Source organism: Heptranchias perlo, chromosome 22 (assembly GCF_035084215.1).
Source record: "Heptranchias perlo isolate sHepPer1 chromosome 22, sHepPer1.hap1, whole genome shotgun sequence".
NCBI lineage: Eukaryota > Metazoa > Chordata > Chondrichthyes > Hexanchiformes > Hexanchidae > Heptranchias > Heptranchias perlo.
Genome location: NC_090346.1, coordinates 21,488,881 through 21,507,235, shown reverse-complemented (window position 1 = coordinate 21,507,235; position 18,355 = coordinate 21,488,881). Strand labels below are relative to the sequence as shown.

General features: G+C 42.7%; 1 protein-coding gene across 1 annotated transcript; it reads right to left on the bottom strand.

The window, feature by feature from the left end:
* Positions 1-595: 595 nt before the first annotated feature.
* LOC137340887 (hemoglobin subunit beta-like) lies at positions 596-2,168 on the bottom strand. Its single transcript, XM_068003691.1, has 3 exons — positions 2,021-2,168; positions 1,521-1,728; positions 596-990 (listed from the first exon to the last, which is right to left on the bottom strand). Exons 1-3 carry the CDS (start codon positions 2,110-2,112, stop codon positions 862-864), a joined length of 429 nt encoding a protein of 142 aa, XP_067859792.1. The 5' UTR covers positions 2,113-2,168; the 3' UTR covers positions 596-861.
* Between the last annotated feature and the right edge of the window lie 16,187 nt (positions 2,169-18,355).

Sequence of the window (18,355 nt, the reverse complement as noted above, 5' to 3'; positions counted from 1 at the left end):
ATCCACCCGCAGCTCCAGCTCCGAAATGCAGATAGCCAGCAGCTGCAGCTGGACACACTTCCTGCACACATGGTCGCCAGGGACACCAGTAGTGTCCATGACTTCCCACATCGCGCAGGAGGAGCATATCACGGGTGTGAGCTCTGCTGCCATGATTTGCCTTAGATTAAGCGCGGAAACCTGAAGTAAAATGATAATGAGGCATCCCCGTTGAAATCAGACATTCTTATGTGTTCCACGATGTTGCGCATTCGTCACTCGCTGTCACGCACTCCCGATCCCGGCGCCGTTCCCGGCTCTGCTTTAATGTCAGGGCCAATGTGCTAGTAATTCCTTACTACACTACCTGGGTGTACTGCAATTTAATGTTGATGCAACATTTACATGAACACAAAAACGAGACTATAACTGGACCGTTCACTGTCTGTAATTTTCAACGTGCTTTTTAAACTTTATAGTTTTATTTGATAAATTACCATTGGAGACCTCAAGAGTGACTGAGAAATGGACCTTTGAAATCTGAATTTTGACCTGGGTTATCTCACTTTTATTTATGCTTTTGACTAAAGTTAAATGAAGAATTCACATATGGCAATTGTAAGAGTATTAATGATTCTTTATTGAAGCTCTAAGCAACAGAAGGAATACATGGAAATATTTTTAGAAATTTGAATAGGAATTAGCATACAAAGAGGAGCATTCTTTTCAACAACACACCAGTTTTATTTCAGCATGATTTGAACTTGCTGTTATACAATTTCTTAAAATGAGCACTGAGAATAATTTTTTTGTAGATGTTGATGCATATTTTCATGGATTGCATTTCTTGATGTAGGATGAATGGTCCACGCACTTGTAGATTTAATGGTATTCCTTGGACAGAGCATCAACTACCACTTTAAAAAATTTCTCCCAAGCTACTTGAACCTCAGGAGTGAATTTCACTTGCAAGCAATGGGCCAGTTCGATGATAAAGCAGTCAGCCAGCAGCTATAAAACAAAAGAAGAAAAACCCATTATACAAATTAAAAACAAAGTGTGCTTTTATGGGCTAAATTTATAACTCAAAGCACCAAATGATTTTGTCAGAAAATATTATATGGGAAAGTTAATCATTACAGGAAAAATCGCTGCATAAATGGAATAGTGCAAAAAAAGCATTGTTTAAGATCAGTATGTGATCCTGTGTAAACCAGTGTATGAGTCAATGAGAGGGTGTCCATGACAGCTCCAGGTGCATTTATACATCAAGTTGGTGCCAGATGAAGTGGTTCCAGTTTGCCAAACTTGTGAACTCCACACCCAGAGTTATGGCCCCACCTGACTTCACAGCAAAGTGGAGTGAAATTCTCTTTTCCAGTGCAAAACAGCCATCCTCCATAGCAACATTTTTCTTTTTCACGGAGATGCAATCTACTTTATTTGGGTGTCATGTCGTGCCCTGGCACTGGGATTAGGTTGCATTTACAATATAACTTTAGTGTAAATTAAATATATATTTAAAAAGATCAGTTTCGTACCTTGAAGTTTTCGACATCCACATGGAAAATGTCAGCATGCTTCTTGCTGAGTTCTGTAAAGTTATCCTTGACGCTATCTAAGTGTGCGACAGCAATATCCAGAGCAGATACCACTTTGTCTGCATGAACTTTAACAGGGTGATCTTCAGCTTTAAATTTACCATCGAAGGGAAAGTACTTCTGAGTCCAGGGATAGACAACGAACATCCTGGAGGGAAAAAAAACAAAATAATCCAACTGGTTTATGTCAAGTTCTGGATTGAATTTAAATCTCAAAGCTAATCAATGAATCAATTTAAACCAAGTAAAACGTTAAGCTTTACAGGGGCATGACTGGAACTTCAGTGAAACCTTTAATACTAATTACCTTACCCTGTAACAATGTTTAGGGAACCATTGGAAAATAAACATCCTTCGTAACATCAATCTCTGTTGGGCAATCTTGCTTGAAAATATAAAGCATGCATTATATTTAAAATAGAAATATCTTTTCACCATACCTTTCAAGGACTTTGGGGCCAATTACATCTTTCTTGAGAGAAGACCATATGGAGATGATGTGGTCTTTCTCATGTCCAACCCAGTGAACCATTTTGTCTGTTAAGATCTCACTGCTGCTCTTGTATAAGAAAGCTGTGTGAATCTGCAGTTTCTGTCTGATTTTTATAGTCTGGAATGGGGCACATCCCAAACCATCGGCCCAATGTAATAGGCTGAATGATTGGTAGGTGGGACCTACCTCCCTATCACTGGGCGGATCACTTCTGTGTTTGAGCGTTAAGATAAACACATGTTAAACATTCAGTCATTCGTGGTTCACCTCTGTCCGCCCATCACAAAGAATAGTTGTACTATTTTGCTGAATAATATTTTAACACTCTCAGTTCCAAACTGCGGAAACCTCTTCCCGGTTAATTGCAGTTAACTAATTCTCACATTTCCTTGTTTCTGTTAAAGTTTTTCACTCAACATCATATACTTAATTTACAAAATGACGCAAGATTATGCAATTCTATTGTTGAAACAAAATGCTAGTGCATTCATAAATATACAGTTAATGCTGATCTAACCTAAATATATGGAATTGTGTTGATAAAATTTTAGAACAGGGCAAGATTATTAACTTGATGGAATATTATTTTTGATCAAATCTCCAAAAGACTGGGATTATCAATAATTCATTATTCTAGGATTGTCTATTAATACTTTCTTTTTCACCATTAGTATTCTTTAACTCTCAATACAAATAATTAGGATAAAGAACAAATATAATTTTTTAATTTTTTTTTTGTGTGCATTGTTTCTGATAGTATTTTCTCTGCATACACACTATCTAACTAGCATATTAGACAAAAAATAGTTGTTTAATTGATTTTTATGTTTCTATAATTGAAATTTATATTTCGATACGCAGTTACTCCATGCAATTCAGCTAAAGGGTTTACCTATGCTATAGTGTTAATTGTTTAATGGCCAATGATTTTATCGGTTAGATTTGCCTCCACAGCAGGTTTTGTGCTGCAAATACTGCAGCAGCCCAAAGGGGCATGAGAGCCACTTTGGCACTGAAGCAATTCAGATCACCGCAGTTTTGAGGCTAGTGGTTCTTCAGAGCAATGAATGCCTAAATTTACAGGCATAAGAACATAAAAAATAGGAGCAGGAGTAAGCCATATGGTCCCTCAAGCCTGCTCCGCCATTAAATAAGATTGTGGCTAATCTTCTAGCTCAACTCCACTTTACCGCCCTATCCCCATATCCCTTGATTCCTTTAGTGTCCAAAAATCTATTAATCTTAGTCTAATAACAATCCAAGGGAGAGCCACAAAATCTTCATTTTGTAAAGGTAATGGGGCAGCATTTTTAAAACGCCAGCTTCTGATGATTTGTGATAAGTTTTTATTTCGATGCATTTGTGTCCGAAAGTGTAATTTTCATGTTGGTGGTCTTGAAGTTAACTTAAAGGTTCTGTCGCCTGTAATGAATTTGTGCTGGTGTATCATGGCTGGTATGGCAGTAGCATCTTAAGCAGCAGTCTGGACACCACCACAGTTTTCCTTGGAGACAGTTGGTAAGAGGGTGTCATTGTTGTGCCAAGCAGTAGGTGGAGGGGCGGTGGGGGGGGAAAGTAATAGGGTGCTAGTCTGACTGGGAGGCTTCCCTTTTGACATCAGGTGACATGTAACAAGTATAAGGTCGGGGGAAAGGAGATTCTTATTCTGGTAGGGAAATAGCTTTTAGTGAGTCCAGCAAATTACTTCAGCAGCTGTCAAGGGGGCTTGTGGCTGTTTCTCCTTTGCTGCTTCCAACTAAGGCAAATTGCAAAAGTTGGTAGTGACACAGTACTGAACACGGCCTCCATGACTAACGGTAAAGGGTAACAGCATTCTGCAACAAGTACAGAAGCAGTAAAACCATTTTTTATTTAAAAAAACAAAACTAAAGACCTTTTTCGATAAAACAGCCTGTCCCTTAAGACAGATAGCACTGAAACGGCAGCTCTGGAAGCTGAAGAACCACATCTTTTGGTAGCAGTTTGGCCCTGAACTACGCTTGGTGATAGAGCGGCAAATCTGAGTGCACAGGTCTCTGGCATTCATTTGCATGCAATTTACATTGTTGCACCCTCTTCAGCCGTAGTCAGGTACAACCACCTGGAAAGCCATGCAGGAAATTCAGCTGCAGTGCTATTCAGGCACAGCATAACGTCTGTTTTTCATGCACTTTTGGGCACTAGACCCAGGAACATTACCACTATATTATTCGGAAATAAAGTAAGCAGATCGATATAACACACAATAGAAATACAGCATTTGGTTAAATAATATAAAATACTCCAATGACAAAATAATTGGTCAATTAATTTTTCATGTCATCTCTCTGTTCCCAAAGGCAGTTAAAGTCACACATCACTGGCAATGGATGCAAAAAAATTGTCTTTGGAATGTACCCTCCCAAACGCCTCCCGAAATGTCACCAGCACCCTCCCTGCCACTTGGGTGGATCACAGTTTTGGCCAAGCTGAGATAACGAACCAAAGAAAAGGCCTTTTGCATGAGTCAATTTGGAAACTAATACGTTTCTTTTCAAAACAATGTTTCTTTTCAAAAATTGTCTCATTCCACATGATATTCTGAAAATATTGTGAAAATATATTTAAATAGAAATTTGTGACTAATGCAACCACAGAGGTTGTCATTTACAGCAACTGAAACAAAAATACATATCTTTTATGGAAATTAGTGATATGTGTAAAGTGGTTAAAATTTAAATATTTAGAAAACACAGATGGCAACATCTACTGTCCTTTTTTTTAAAAATAAGCTCCATGTAGGTTTAAAAATTGCCCAGAAAGTCCAAGGATTTCTCAGAGCACTTTATAAACCCAGTCACCGTCCACATGGTGTCAACCTAAATCGATATGAGATTATCACCTCCGATTCGTATCTGTCCCATTGGGCCAGGACTTTGGATTTACATCATAACTTAGTGTTGGTGCAAAGCAAAAACCTTCTGCGACAATAAAGTATGTTATACAGTTGCTTGTACCAAAGAACATTGGGCTCGATTTTCAAATCAAAGTGCGGGTGCATTGGGGGCGGGGGGGTTAGGAAAATCAGGACAATCCTTTCAAGGACTTTGGGGCCAATTACATCTTTCTTGAGAGAAGACCATATGGAGATGATGTGGTCTTTCTCATGTCCAACCCAGCGAACCATTTTGTCTGTTAAGATCTCACTGCTGCTCTTGTATAAGAAAGCTGTGTGAATCTGCAGTTTCTGTCTGATTTTTATAGTCTGGAATGGGGCACATCCCAAACCATCGGCCCAATGTAATAGGCTGAATGATTGGTAGGTGGGACCTACCTCCCTATCACTGGGCGGATCACTTCTGTGTTTGAGCGTTAAGATAAACACATGTTAAACATTCATTCATTCGTGGCTCACTTCTGTCCGCCCATCACAAAGAATAGTTGTACTATTTTGCTGAATAATATTTTAACACTCTCAGTTCCAAACTGCGGAAATCTCTTCCCGGTTAATTGCAGTTAACTAATTCTCACATTTCCTTGTTTCTGATAACGTTTTTCACTAAACAGCACATACTTAATTTACAAAATGACGCAAGATTATGCAATTCTATTGTTGAAACAAAATGCTAGTGCATTCATAAATATACAGTTAATGCTGTTCTAACCTAAATATATGGAATTGTGTTGATAAAATTTTAGAACAGGACAAGATGCAAAATTATTTTTGACAGAAGCTCCAAAAGACTGGGATTATCAATAATTCATAATTCTAGGATTGTCTATTAATACTTTCTTTTTCACCATTAGTATTCTTTAACTCTCAATACAAATAATTAGGATAAAGAACAATTACAATTTTAAAATTTTTTTGTGTGTGCATTGTTTCTGATAGTTCTTTCTCTGCATACACACTGTCTAACTAACATATTGGACAAAAAATAGTTGTTTAATTGATTTTTACATTTCTAGTATTGAAATTTATATTTCGATACGCCGTTACTCCATGCAATTCAGCTAAAGGGTTTACATGATGATATAACACCAATTGTTTAATGGCCAATGACTTTATTGGTTAGATTTGCCTCCACAGCAGGTTTTGTGCTGCAAATACTGCAGCAGCCCAAAGGGGCATGAGAGCCACTTTAACTCTGAAGCAATTTAGATCCCTGCAGTTGTGAGGCTGATGGTTCTTCGGAGCAATGAATGCCTAAATTTACAGATTCTTGGTCTTGGTTAGTGGTTGTAATGTGATAAAGGAAAGCCCAGCCTTTCACTGTGAAGGGAAGGAAGCACATGAGGGGCATGATCTGACCCAGTGGAAGGAAGTTGCCTTGGCACTTCCAGGAACCCCAAGTGGCTGCTCAATAATGAAAAAAATTCACTGACCTCACCAGGGCAGCCAAGGTAACAGGAGGCAGCCCACCTTGTAACAATGCACTGTAATAAGCATGTTTCCCATTTCCAGCCACCTTAAGAACATAAGAACATAAGAAATAGAAGCAGGAGTGGGCCGTAAGGCCTCTCGAGCCTGCTCCGCCATTCAATAAGATCATGGCTGATTTTCTACCTCAACTCCACTTTCCCGCCATATCCCCATGTCCCTTGATTCCCTTAGTTTCCAAATATCTATCAATTTCAGACTTGAATATACTCAATTGACGATCCGGATTCTTTCCCCTCAGTCTGGTTCAGTAATAACTGAAGTCGAATACATTTTAAAGTCCAACACATCTTTAATAGCAGGGTTCTTAGTCTGCAGCATTGATTTGGACTCCTGATCGAGTCCCTCTATGCTGGCAGAGCAAGAACAAAAACATACAGAAATCCACACGTTTTTATACAAATCAATAGGGTTGGAACATACTTAACGAGGGTCAACACCAATCATAAGCCGGGCATAGGTTGCCATGCGAGGTTACATTATTTCCGACCAATCATAAATCGTCCATGTGCTGATCATGCTGCTGTTAGACATCAAAGGGGATAACTTCCTCACTTTCCAACTTAGAATGTTCTTCCCTGTCCCTTCTGTTCCTTATCTCCCAACCTGGAATGTCTTTCAACTTTGGCTAAGCTCGTTCCCTATATTGATCTGCCATAAACATGGAGACATTCAGACCAGTCCTTGACTCACATCAAAGACCTATCATTGATAAGACAATGCAGGCCTGCTGACTAAGCAAACATATGGCCCAGCAGGAGGGCCAGGCCACTTGTACCAATCTCAGTTACTAACTAATTAACCCTTTCTAACCATTTTGCATTCTGCTTCTTTGCCACGTAGACATTTTAATATTTTACCGAAAACTGACCACGTAGGGATTCTCACAATGACTGAGCATCCGCAGCCCTCTGGGGTAGAGAATTCCAAAGATTCACAGCCCTCTCAATGAAGAAATTTTTCCTCATCGCGGTTTTAAATGGCCGACCTCTTATCTTGAGACCATGACCACCAGTTCTAGATTCTCCAACCAGGGGAAACAGCATCTCAGCATCTATCCTGTCAAGCTCTCTAAGAATTTTATATGTTTCAATGAGATCACCTCCCATTCTTCTAAACTCCAGAGAGTATAGGCCCATTCTACCCACTCTCTCCTCATAAGACAACCCTCTCATCCAGTGAACCTTCGTTGCAAGTATATCATTCCTTAAGTAAGGAGATCAAAACTCCATCAGCTCTTGGTCCTCCGCTCCCGCTCCTTTTATCCCCGGTCTGTTCTCTGTCGTTGGTCCCTCTCCTTCTGCTCTCGGCCCTCTGCTACCGCTCCTTTTATCCCCGGTCTGTTCTCAGTCGTTGGTCCCTCTCCTTCTGCTCTCGGCCCTCTGCTCCCGCTCCTTTTATCCCCGGTCTGTTCTCAGTCGCTGGTCCCTCTCCTTCTGCTCTTGGTCCTCTGCTCCCGCTCCTTTTATCCCCGGTCTGTTCTCAGTCGTTGGTCCCTCTCCTTCTGCTCTCGGCCCTCCGCTCCCGCTCCTTTTATCCCCGGTCTGTTCTCAGTCGTTGGTCCCTCTCCTTCTGCTCTCGGCCCTCTGCTCCCGCTCCTTTTATCCCCGCTCTACTCTCGGTTGCTGCTCTGCTCACGGTCTCTGGTCCCGTTCCTTCTGCTCTCTTACCCTTACTAGCTTGGACACTATCTACAATTTATCAAATATATGGGAGGTGTGCCACATTATCTTCATGCCCCCTGCCATCCCCTGTAAGTGTTCCTTATCGGATACGTTTTTTTCTCACTTTGTGTACCCATTATCACCCTCATTAAGGAATGGTTTCTAATAACTAGGTTGCATTCCCTATGATTATGATCAGGGTGCCTTTACACTCTCTATTTTCTTAGAGCCCACAACCAAAAACAATGAGGTGCTACCTCAATCCCCTGATGGAAATCATCCGCCGTCCAGCTCAGAACCTTCTGCCACTGAGGGAGCACTGAAGAGGTTTGGATTAAAAGAGCACACAATTGTGGGCACCAAGAGGTAGTGACACCACTTTTACAGTGGTAAAAGAAATAATGCAATAGAAAGTATACAGATCTGTTTTCATTAAAATGTATTTATCACTGAATGGATAGCTGCAGATTGATCTGGGCAAGATGGGGAATGCCTGTGGGAAAGAGCAGCCAAATGGCTTCCAAATGGGAGCCTTGGTAGTTGCGGAGGAGAGCTAGATGTCAGCAAATGAATGATGCAGTTTTCAACTAAACACCTGTATCTACACTTCAAAACTAATTAATTGGCTGCAAAGTGCTCTGGGATGCCCAGATGTTCTTTCTTTCAAAGGGAAACCTCGATGGCAGGACTGATTTGGTAGTGGACTCAGATCTTATTTCAGGTGAAAGTGTTCCTTTTGAATTGCACTAGCAGATATCTGGCAGCTGGTTCTCCAGGGCAACTGCTTCCTGAAGTAGAGTACCAGCTGCCTGCTTATCCTGTCGCCATTCTTCCATCTCTTCAGGGGTATCCGTACTGGCAACACAATTGTCCCTATTTTTTAGGACAGATGGTCCAAAAACATCTCCACAGCACCAGCAGCAATGCTAAAGCTATTGGCAAGCTAGCGATAGAAAAGCCTCAAAAACTATTCTTCAGCAGCAAAGTTTGACCAACTTCACTATCGTAATAAGATCATTTTTAACAGTACTTCTACCAACGCTACCAAGCAACCAGCTCTTTTGTATAGGCATTGATTTTTGTGGCAGGCTACAAGGCAGTATGGGAGGAAAATACAAATATGGGCATCAGCATATCATTTATGATCACATTGGTGGGCGGTGGGCAGGATTGCAGCAGACACTGCAAGCTGGCCACCGCTTTGGTGGAAGAAAATTTTAATGGGGTTTTTGACTGTCAGAGAATTGTCACTAGGCCTCTTTGGCCCATTTAATCCTTCACCGTCTGCCTCCATCCTGCCACAAAGTGGGTAGTAAATAGATGGAAACTCTAGGTCTCCGTGTGTTTTTGAATTATAATGAACATGCAATTCAAGAATGGTCTTTGATTGAAATCAAATTGGACTTGAGCCTATTACTGCTATATGTCTTTTTCTTTTGGCTCCTCTTGGTTCCTTCTCTTCTGTCTCCTCCTCTTCCTGTCACGCAGTCATGCCACCATTCATTTCTCTCCTCTTAGGCACTTTAACCTCATCCCTGACCCATCCTATCACTATTCCTCATCTTTCATACTTTCCTGCCATCCTCCCAAGCTTGACTAAGCCCACAGCTACCCTGGCATTCTCCGAGGTGCTCATCGAGACACCTGTCACTCCCTTCTATAAGCAGCAACCCCAAATGCTCCATCCTCCTCTGTTCGACCCTCCCACCCCGTGTGCCCACTTGGGGTTAATCTCCTCAACCTCCTTCCTGTCCCTCACTGGCCCCTCGGATTCTGCCAGTGGATAAACAATCATCGCCCTTCACCGCATTTCTTTCCAGAATGTCCATTCGCTCACAAACAAGGCCTTTGCCATGGATGATCTTATTGTGGGTCATTACACTGACATTCTCGCTTTGACAGAAACTTGGCTCATGGGTGGCGACAACTTGCTGCTTACAGAATTTTCCAAATCAGTGTTCCAGAAGATGCACCGTGACTTGATCTGACTATCGCAACCATCAGCTCAGATATTAACACCACATTAAAGGCTAAGCAAGAGGAGGGATCTGCACATGGTGACTCACTGGGCACAAGTGTATAGGTGCTAGGGCAGGGAGATAGGACAGGTGCCAGCTGCAGACGACACAAGATCTTTGTGGGCCTAGGCTGCCGAAGAAGGTTTCCTCAGGAGAGTGACCTCCAGTCCATGGGAGAAGCACCTGCTGTCCTTTTGCAGGATGATGGCATGCCCGCTCCCCCGCCACCCACTCCACCAGTGTCCTTGCTGGTGGTACTCACCCAGCTGGCCCAGACTCTTGAAACCCACGTCATGATGCTACAGTCTGCAGCCGGGCCCTCTAGGCCCAGAGCTGCACAAGGTGGTCCTCCAAGGCCATCTGAAGTGTCCTCAATGGAAGCTCAGTGGCCTTTCACCTCTCAAGCTGGAGCCATTGGGGAAGCATCTCATAGGAGCACCAGGATAGGGAAACAACCACACAAGACAGGCAATAAGGGCTTGAACAAGGATAATTAGTCATTTATTTTTTCAATGCTGACATAATTTGTTTGATAAATATGTATTTTGCTCTGGGTTCCGTGTTGATATTTGTCTTTGTAACAAAGTGAGGACAAGACCAATAAGTTTGGAGTGAAGGAAGGCAATTGCATGGTGGTTGTAAGAAGATTGGTAAGGATTGTGGGACTGTTAATGAGTGGGGAATGGGAGGACTGATTTAGTTGAAGTGCTCCTCGATGAGCTGGTCCCTGAGAGCTCGATCAGATAGTGGTTCTGGTGCTCGCTACCTTTCCTCCTCCCCTTTCTCCTGCTCCTCTTCCTCTTCCTCCTCTTCCTGCTTCTCCTCCTGTACTTGCTGCTGCCATATGGTGGTAAAGGCTGATCCCTCATGATGGTGAAATTGTGGAGCACGCAGCAGACAACAACAAATTTGGATATCTGCTCAGGGGTGTACTGCAAAGCTCCCCCAGAACGGTCCCGGCAACAGAAGCATTGCTTGAGCACCCTGACTGTTTGCTTAATGATGTTCCTTGTGGCAGCATGGCTCTTGTTGTAGGCGTGCTTTGCAGCTGTGCATGGGTTCTTGACTGGAGTTATAAGCCATATCCGGAGGGGATATCCCTTGTTGCCCAAAAGCCAGTCTATAACTTGCCGGCCTGTTTGGAATAAAGGCGGCACAGAGAACTGGCACAAGGTAAAAGAGTTGGGATTGTTGGCGGGATAGCGGACACAGGCCTGCACGATATGCTGCCTGTGGTCGCAAACCAGCTGTACGTTGAGAGAATGTAATCCCTTTCGATTGATAAAGATGCCAGGCTGGTGAAAGGGAGCATGCAACGCAATATGTGTGTGGTCAACGGCACTCTGCACCCTGTGTTTCAGCTACATGCTTCTCTGATCTCCGTATTTATATATCCTTCACTACATTACTTCTTCCAGGGGGTCTGTAGACAACTTCCATTAGAGTCTTGCATCTTTTACTATTCCTTACTTCTACCCATAGTGTTTCCATTGCTTGGTTAACCTTACTGATGTCCATTCTTCCCTCCTCCTTTTCCAATTTCCCTGTCTTTTCTGAAGATCCTATAGCCTGGAATATTTAGCTCCCAATCACGCCCTGCTTGTAGCCAGGTCTCTGTAATGGCTTTAACACCATATTCTTTAAGCTGCATCTGTGCTTCTAACTCATTTAAGAACATAAGAACATAAGAAATAGGAGCAGGAGTAGGCCAATCGGCCCCTCGAGCCTGCTCCGCCATTCAATAAGATCATGGCTGATCTGATCCTAACCTCAAATCTAAATTCATGTCCAATTTCCTGCCCGCTCCCCGTAACTCCTAATTCCCTTTACTTCTAGCAAACTGTTGATTTCTGTTTTAAATTTATTTAATGATTTGTTTTATTTCTTATGCTACATGAATTTGTGACCATAACTCTAATTTGGGTAACTCTTCACTCTTTACCTATATGCCCTGATGGTGTATTTCTTACATTTTTTGACCTATGACACTTCTGGTTGCTGACGCTCTGTACATTGCATTCAGGCAATTTAATACGGTTTTATTTTTCATCACAACTGCTTTGTTTTTAACAGTTATTTTATTATTACTTCCGGAAACCTTTTCTGTACCAGTAATAGTTATATTACCTTTATCTCCTTTTGTAATCAGACCTTTGCTCATATCCCCTCTTGTTTTTATGTTTAGATTATTATCTTTTCCCCCCAGACCGCCCCCCCCTTATTGGTGATTCCCATTCCAACTGATTCTAGATATCTCTTTTCCTGGCACCAGGTAGACAAAACACCCTCCTGGATTCTAGATCGCGACTGCAGAGGATGTCCGCTATCCCCCTAATTATCAAGTCCCGTACAATTTACAACCTTTCTATTCTGCTGGTCCCCCCTTAGGACTGCCTCCTGCTCCACGGTGCCTTGCTTAGCATTCTGGCCATCCTGCCCGCAGCCTTCTTCCTTGTTCCCTCAGGTAGCAAGTAAATCGTATCTGTTGGACAGGACCAGTTCCTGTGGTTTCTCCTTTCCTGCCTCCACTAGATTCCCCCTACCCTGATGACTGTCAGTCACACACTTCCTGTACCTGCATCTCTCTATGTGGTGTGACTGTGTTCTGGAGTAAACTATCCGGATATTCCCCTCCCCTCCCTCCCGTATATGTCAAAGTGTCTCTAGCCCACGTTCCACCTCAATGACTCTGACACGGAGTGACTCAAATCATAGACATTTCCCACAGGTGTGGTACATCCGGGATAGTCTCACTGTCCACAAATACCCACCTTCTGCAGCCCTGACACACTATTTGTGCTGCCATTATCGATTCTATATTTATTTTGTTTATTTAATTATTGTGCAGCAATGAGTGTAGGTTCTCTGCAAACATTTCAAAGGGAGGTAGAGAAGTTTATAGTTGTGGCTGAGATCACAGCGTACAACAGGTAGGTGGGGTATTGTGTTATATGTCTCATGGTCAGTGTGGTCTCCCTGAGATCGCCTTCAGGGTCAGTGAGGAATTTATCAGATTTCTTTTCTCTGAATTCGCCTAGGGTTTTTTCTCTTTTTTTTGCCCCCTCCCCTGGGGGATTAGGCAGCTGCGGTGGGTGGAGGACAATGGGGGTCTTGACGCTCAGTTGCACTGTAACAGTATGGGACAGGCTCAGTGGACCAGCTAGTCTTTTCCTCGCTGTCATGTTTCAATATTCATACATTTTCCTACAGCTAACAACAATTCTTTGGTACAAGTAACTGTCGGTGCTTTTATCATGTACTTTATTGTCGCAGAAGGTTTTTGCTTTGCACCAACATTAAAGTTTTGATGTAAATGCAGAGTTCTGGCCCAATGGGACAGATACGAATCGGAGGTGATAATCTCATATCAATTTAGCTTGGCATCACACGGACTGTGACTGGGTTTATAAAGTGCTCTGAGAAATCCTTGGACTTTGTGGGCAATTTTTAAACCTACATGGAGCTTATTTTTAAAAAAAGGACAGTAGATGTTGCCATCTGTGTTTTCTAAATATTTAAATTTTAACCACTTTACACATATCACTAATTTCCATAAAAGATATGTATTTTTTGCATCAATTGCTGTAAATGACAACCTCTGTGGTTGCATTAGTCACAAATTTCTATTTAAATATATTTTCACAATATTTTCAGAATATCATGTGGAATGAGACAATTTTTGAAAAGAAACATTGTTTTGAAAAGAAACGTATTAGTTTCCAAATTGACTCACGCAAAAGGCCTTTTCTTTGGTTCGTTATCTCAGCTTGGCCAAAACTGTGATCCACCCAAGTGGCAGAGAGGGTGCTGGTGACATTTCGGGAGACGTTTGGGAGGGTACATTCCAAAGACAATTTTTTTGCATCCATTGCCAGTGATGTGTGACTTTAACTGCCTTTGGGAACAGAGAGATGACATGAAAAATTAATTGACCAATTATTTTGTCATTGGAGTATTTTATATTATTTAACCAAATGCTGTATTTCTATTGTGTGTTATATCGATCTGCTTACTTTATTTCCGAATAATATAGTGGTAATGTTCCTGGGTCTAGTGCCCAAAAGTGCATGAAAAACAGACGTTATGCTGTGCCTGAATAGCACTGCAGCTGAATTTCCTGCATGGCTTTCCAGGTGGTTGTACCTGACTACGGCTGAAGAGGGTGCAACAATGTAAATTGCATGCAAATGAATGCCAGAGACCTGTGCACTCAGATTTGCCGCTCTATCACCAAGCGTAGTTCAGGGCCAAACTGCTACCAAAAGATGTGGTTCTTCAGCTTCCAGAGCTGCCGTTTCAGTGCTATCTGTCTTAAGGGACAGGCTGTTTTATCGAAAAAGGTCTTTAGTTTTGTGTGTTTTAACTAAAAAATGGCTTTACTGCTTCTGTACTTGTTGCAGAATGCTGTTACCCTTTACCGTTAGTCATGGAGGCCGTGTTCAGTACTGTGTCACTACCAACTGTTGCAATTTGCCTTAGTTGGAAGCAGCAAAGGAGAAACAGCCACAAGCCCCCTTGACAGCTGCTGAAGTAACTCACTAACAACTAGGAATCTCCTTTCCCCTGACCTTATACCTGCTACATGTCGCCTGAAGTCAAAAGGGAAGCCTCCCAGTCAGACTAGCACCCTATTACTTTTCCCACCCCCCCCCCGCCCCTCCACCTACTGCTTGGCACAACAATGACACCCTCTTACCAGCTGTCTCCAAGGCAAACTGTGATGGTGTCCAGACTGCTGCTTAAGATGCTACTGCCATACCAGCCATGATACACCAGCATAAATTCATTACAGGCGATGGAACCTTTGCATTAACTTCAAGATCACCAACATGAAAATCGCACCTTCTGACACGCATGCGTCGAAATAAAAACTTATCACAAATCATCAGAAGCTGGAGTTTTAAAAATCCTGCCCCATTACCTTTAGAAAATGATGACTTACTGCCTCTCTCTTGGGCTGTTATTGCACCTGCCCCCTTAATGGTGCTACTGCCTGAAGGCCTGAATTGCTCCTGATCTTGCTGTCCTCTCTGGCCTTGCACCCAATACAGTGCCTCAAGCAGCATCTAAAATCTGCCCTCTTCATTATATTGCAGTCCAGCAGGGAATACGGACACTCCATGACTTCCAAGCAAGAAGCGCACTTCAGCTGTGCTGCACACACCTTGCCCCTGAACAGCGTCCACCCAGGAAAAACAATCTGCGTAAGTCAGCAATACATACAAAGTTAGGCCACCTTTTATAACTTTCTTCAAACAGCAAAAGTAAGGCCTAGAACTTCCATGCCATTTTCTTCTGTAACAATTATGAATAAATTAGGGGAAGGTTAGCAATTGAGGCGTTTGTGCCAAGTAGGATGGGAGAGCTGAAGAAGAGATGTGGGGGATCAGCCTATTAAAGTGGAGTAGGCCATTCAGCCCCTCGAGCCTGTTCCACCATTCAATTAGATCATGGCTGATCTGTATCTTAACTCATTCTGCCTGCCTTTGTCCGTAACCCTTAATACCCTTGCCTAACAAAAATCTCTCAATCTCAGTTTTGAAATTTGTGTGAAGAAGTGCTTTCTGACATCACCCCTGAAAGGCCTAGCTCTAATGTTAAGGTTATGCCCCCTTGTGCTGGACTCTTCCATCAGAGGAAATAATTTTTCTCTACCTAACCTATCAAATCCTTTAATTATGTTAAACACCTCAATTAGATCACCCTTTAATCTTCTATCCTCAAGGGGATACAAGCCTGCCCTTTGCAATTGTCCTCATAATTTAAATCTTTTAGTCCCAGTTTCATTCTGGTGATTCTTCACTGCCCCCCCCCCCCCCCGCCTCCAAGGCCAATATATCTTCCTGAGGTGCGGTGTCCAGAACTGTATTCAGTACTCCAAATGGAGCCTAACCAGAACTTTATATAACTGTAACATAACTTCCACGCCATTGTATTCCCGCCCCCGTGAGATAAAGGCTAACATTCCATTAGCCTTTTAAATTATTTTTTGTACCTGTCCGCTAGCTTTTAATGATTTCTGTACTTGGACTCCTAAATCTCTCTCCTCCTCCACAGTTCCTAGCTTCTTACCATTTAGAAAATACTCTGATCTCTCTTTCTTAAGTCCAAAGTGTTTGACTTCACACTTCCTCACACTGAACTCCATCTGCCACAGTTTTGCCCACTCATTTAATCTATCAATGTCCCTTTGCAACTTTCTCCTCCTATCTACGCTATTTACTGTGCCACTAACTTCTCAGTAAACTTGCATATACGGCTCTCTATTCCTTCATCTAAGTTATTTATAAATATAATGAAAAGCTGAGGCCCCAGTACAGATCCCTGGGAGACACTACTAGTCACATCTTGCCAATTTGAGAATGTACCCATTATCCCTATTCTCTGACTCCTACCTCCGAACCAATTCCCTATCCAAGCTAATAGGCTGCATCCAATTCCATGCGCTCTCATTTTTGTTAACAGTCTCTTATGTGGAACTTGATCGGATGCCTTCTGGAAGTCCATTTAAATAACATCCATACTTGCCACTCCCCTGATGCAACCCATCCCTATGAACTCCATGATCTCCTCCTTCACTTGGGAGAGGACTTGAATAGATACTCTCCCTCTTCCGAGCTGCTTGTTGGGATATCTTACTGTCACCTGGTGGGAAGAGGACGTCCTTTTTCCTACTGATCTCCTCCACCAAGACTGCCAATGCTGCATTCAAGAACCGGGGCCTTTGTAGCTTCTCCTTGGTCTGCTATGTTGAGAAGTTGCCGTCCAGTTGTCTGTAGCCAAAATGCTACAGGTAACTTTAAGAGGTGCTGGCTGCCTTTAAATTGCATCAGGAACGCCCAATGTTCATGCCTCTGATTAAGTGAGCTGCCAATGAATGGAGCAACTAACAATGACAGCCAGCCTATTTAATGATAATGAGAGGCCCTGATCAATTTTACTTCCTAGCTCTAGCCGACGTGATAATGCGCAGCACCAAGTCTGGGTCCGAAAATGGGCCCAGACAATATGCTACCCCCTGGTGAGGAACACCTGGATAGGCACAGTTTAATAAGACAGTGAGCAAGTATCCAGTACACACAACAAGAGGTTATGCCTTGAGTCACACTGTCATAATAGTAGCTACTGGGCAATAAAGGCGAAAATACTACTGATCATCCAGAATGTGAGGTCTGCTTACAGGAGAGACGGGTAACATTGAGCCCAAAAGACTATCAAGTATAGAATTGAAATTTGTAATGCCTCATTTGGCAATTTTGAAAGGTATGGTGTAATTTCCATGTATTTCATGTAGAGCAATTTGCCATTTCCTTCAGACTTTATCACTTCATTTCCAGGTATTTTTCTTTTTTAAAATCATTCCTGGGATGTGGGCATCGCTGGCAAGGCCAGCATTTATTGCCCATCCCTAATTACCCTTGAGAAGCTGGCGGTGAGCTTCTTCTTGAACTGCAGCAGTCCATGTGATGAAAAGACTCCCAAAATGTTGTTAGATAGGGAGTTCCAGGATTTTGACCCAGTGACAATGAAGGAATGGAGGTATATGACTAAATCTAGATGACGTGTGATGTGGAGAGTAAACTGGAGGTGATGGAGTGCCCATGCACCTGCGGCCCTTTTCCATCTAGGTGGTGGAGGTCAAAGGTTTGGGAGGTGCTGTCGAACAAGCCTTGGTGAGTTGCTGCAATGCATCCTATAGATAGAACACCACAGCCATGTGGTGGATGGAGTGAATGTTTGAGGTGGTGGATGGGCTTCTAATCAGGTGGACTGCTTTTTCCTTGATGGCATCAAGCTTTATGAGCATTGCTACAGCTCCACCCATCCAGGCAAATGGAGAGTATTCCATCACACTCCTGATTTGTGCCTTGTAGGTTGTGGAGAGCCTTTCGGGAGTCGGGAGGTGTGTCACTTACCGCAGAATACCCAGCCCCTGACCTGCTCTAGTTGCCACGGCATTTATGTGGCTGGACCAGTTGAGTTTCTCGTCAATGGTGAACCCCCAGCATGTTGATGGTGGAGGATTTGGCGATGATGTTGCCATTGAATGTCAAGAGGGGGTAGTTAGACTGTCTCTTGTTGGAGATGGTCATTGCCAGGCACTTGTATGGTATGAATGTTTCTTGCCACTTATCAGCCCAAGCCTGGATGTTGTTCAGGTCTTTTTGCATGTGGGCGCG

Coding starts and splice junctions, on each gene's coding strand:
- LOC137340887 (XM_068003691.1), bottom strand. CDS start 2,112: ATGGTTCACTGGGTTGGACATGAGAAAGACCACATCATCTCCATATGG. Junction 1,729..2,020: donor GGCCCCAAAGTCCTTGAAAG/GTATGGTGAAAA, acceptor TTTTCCCTCCAG/GATGTTCGTTGTCTATCCCT. Junction 991..1,520: donor TGGATGTCGAAAACTTCAAG/GTACGAAACTGA, acceptor TTTGTTTTATAG/CTGCTGGCTGACTGCTTTAT.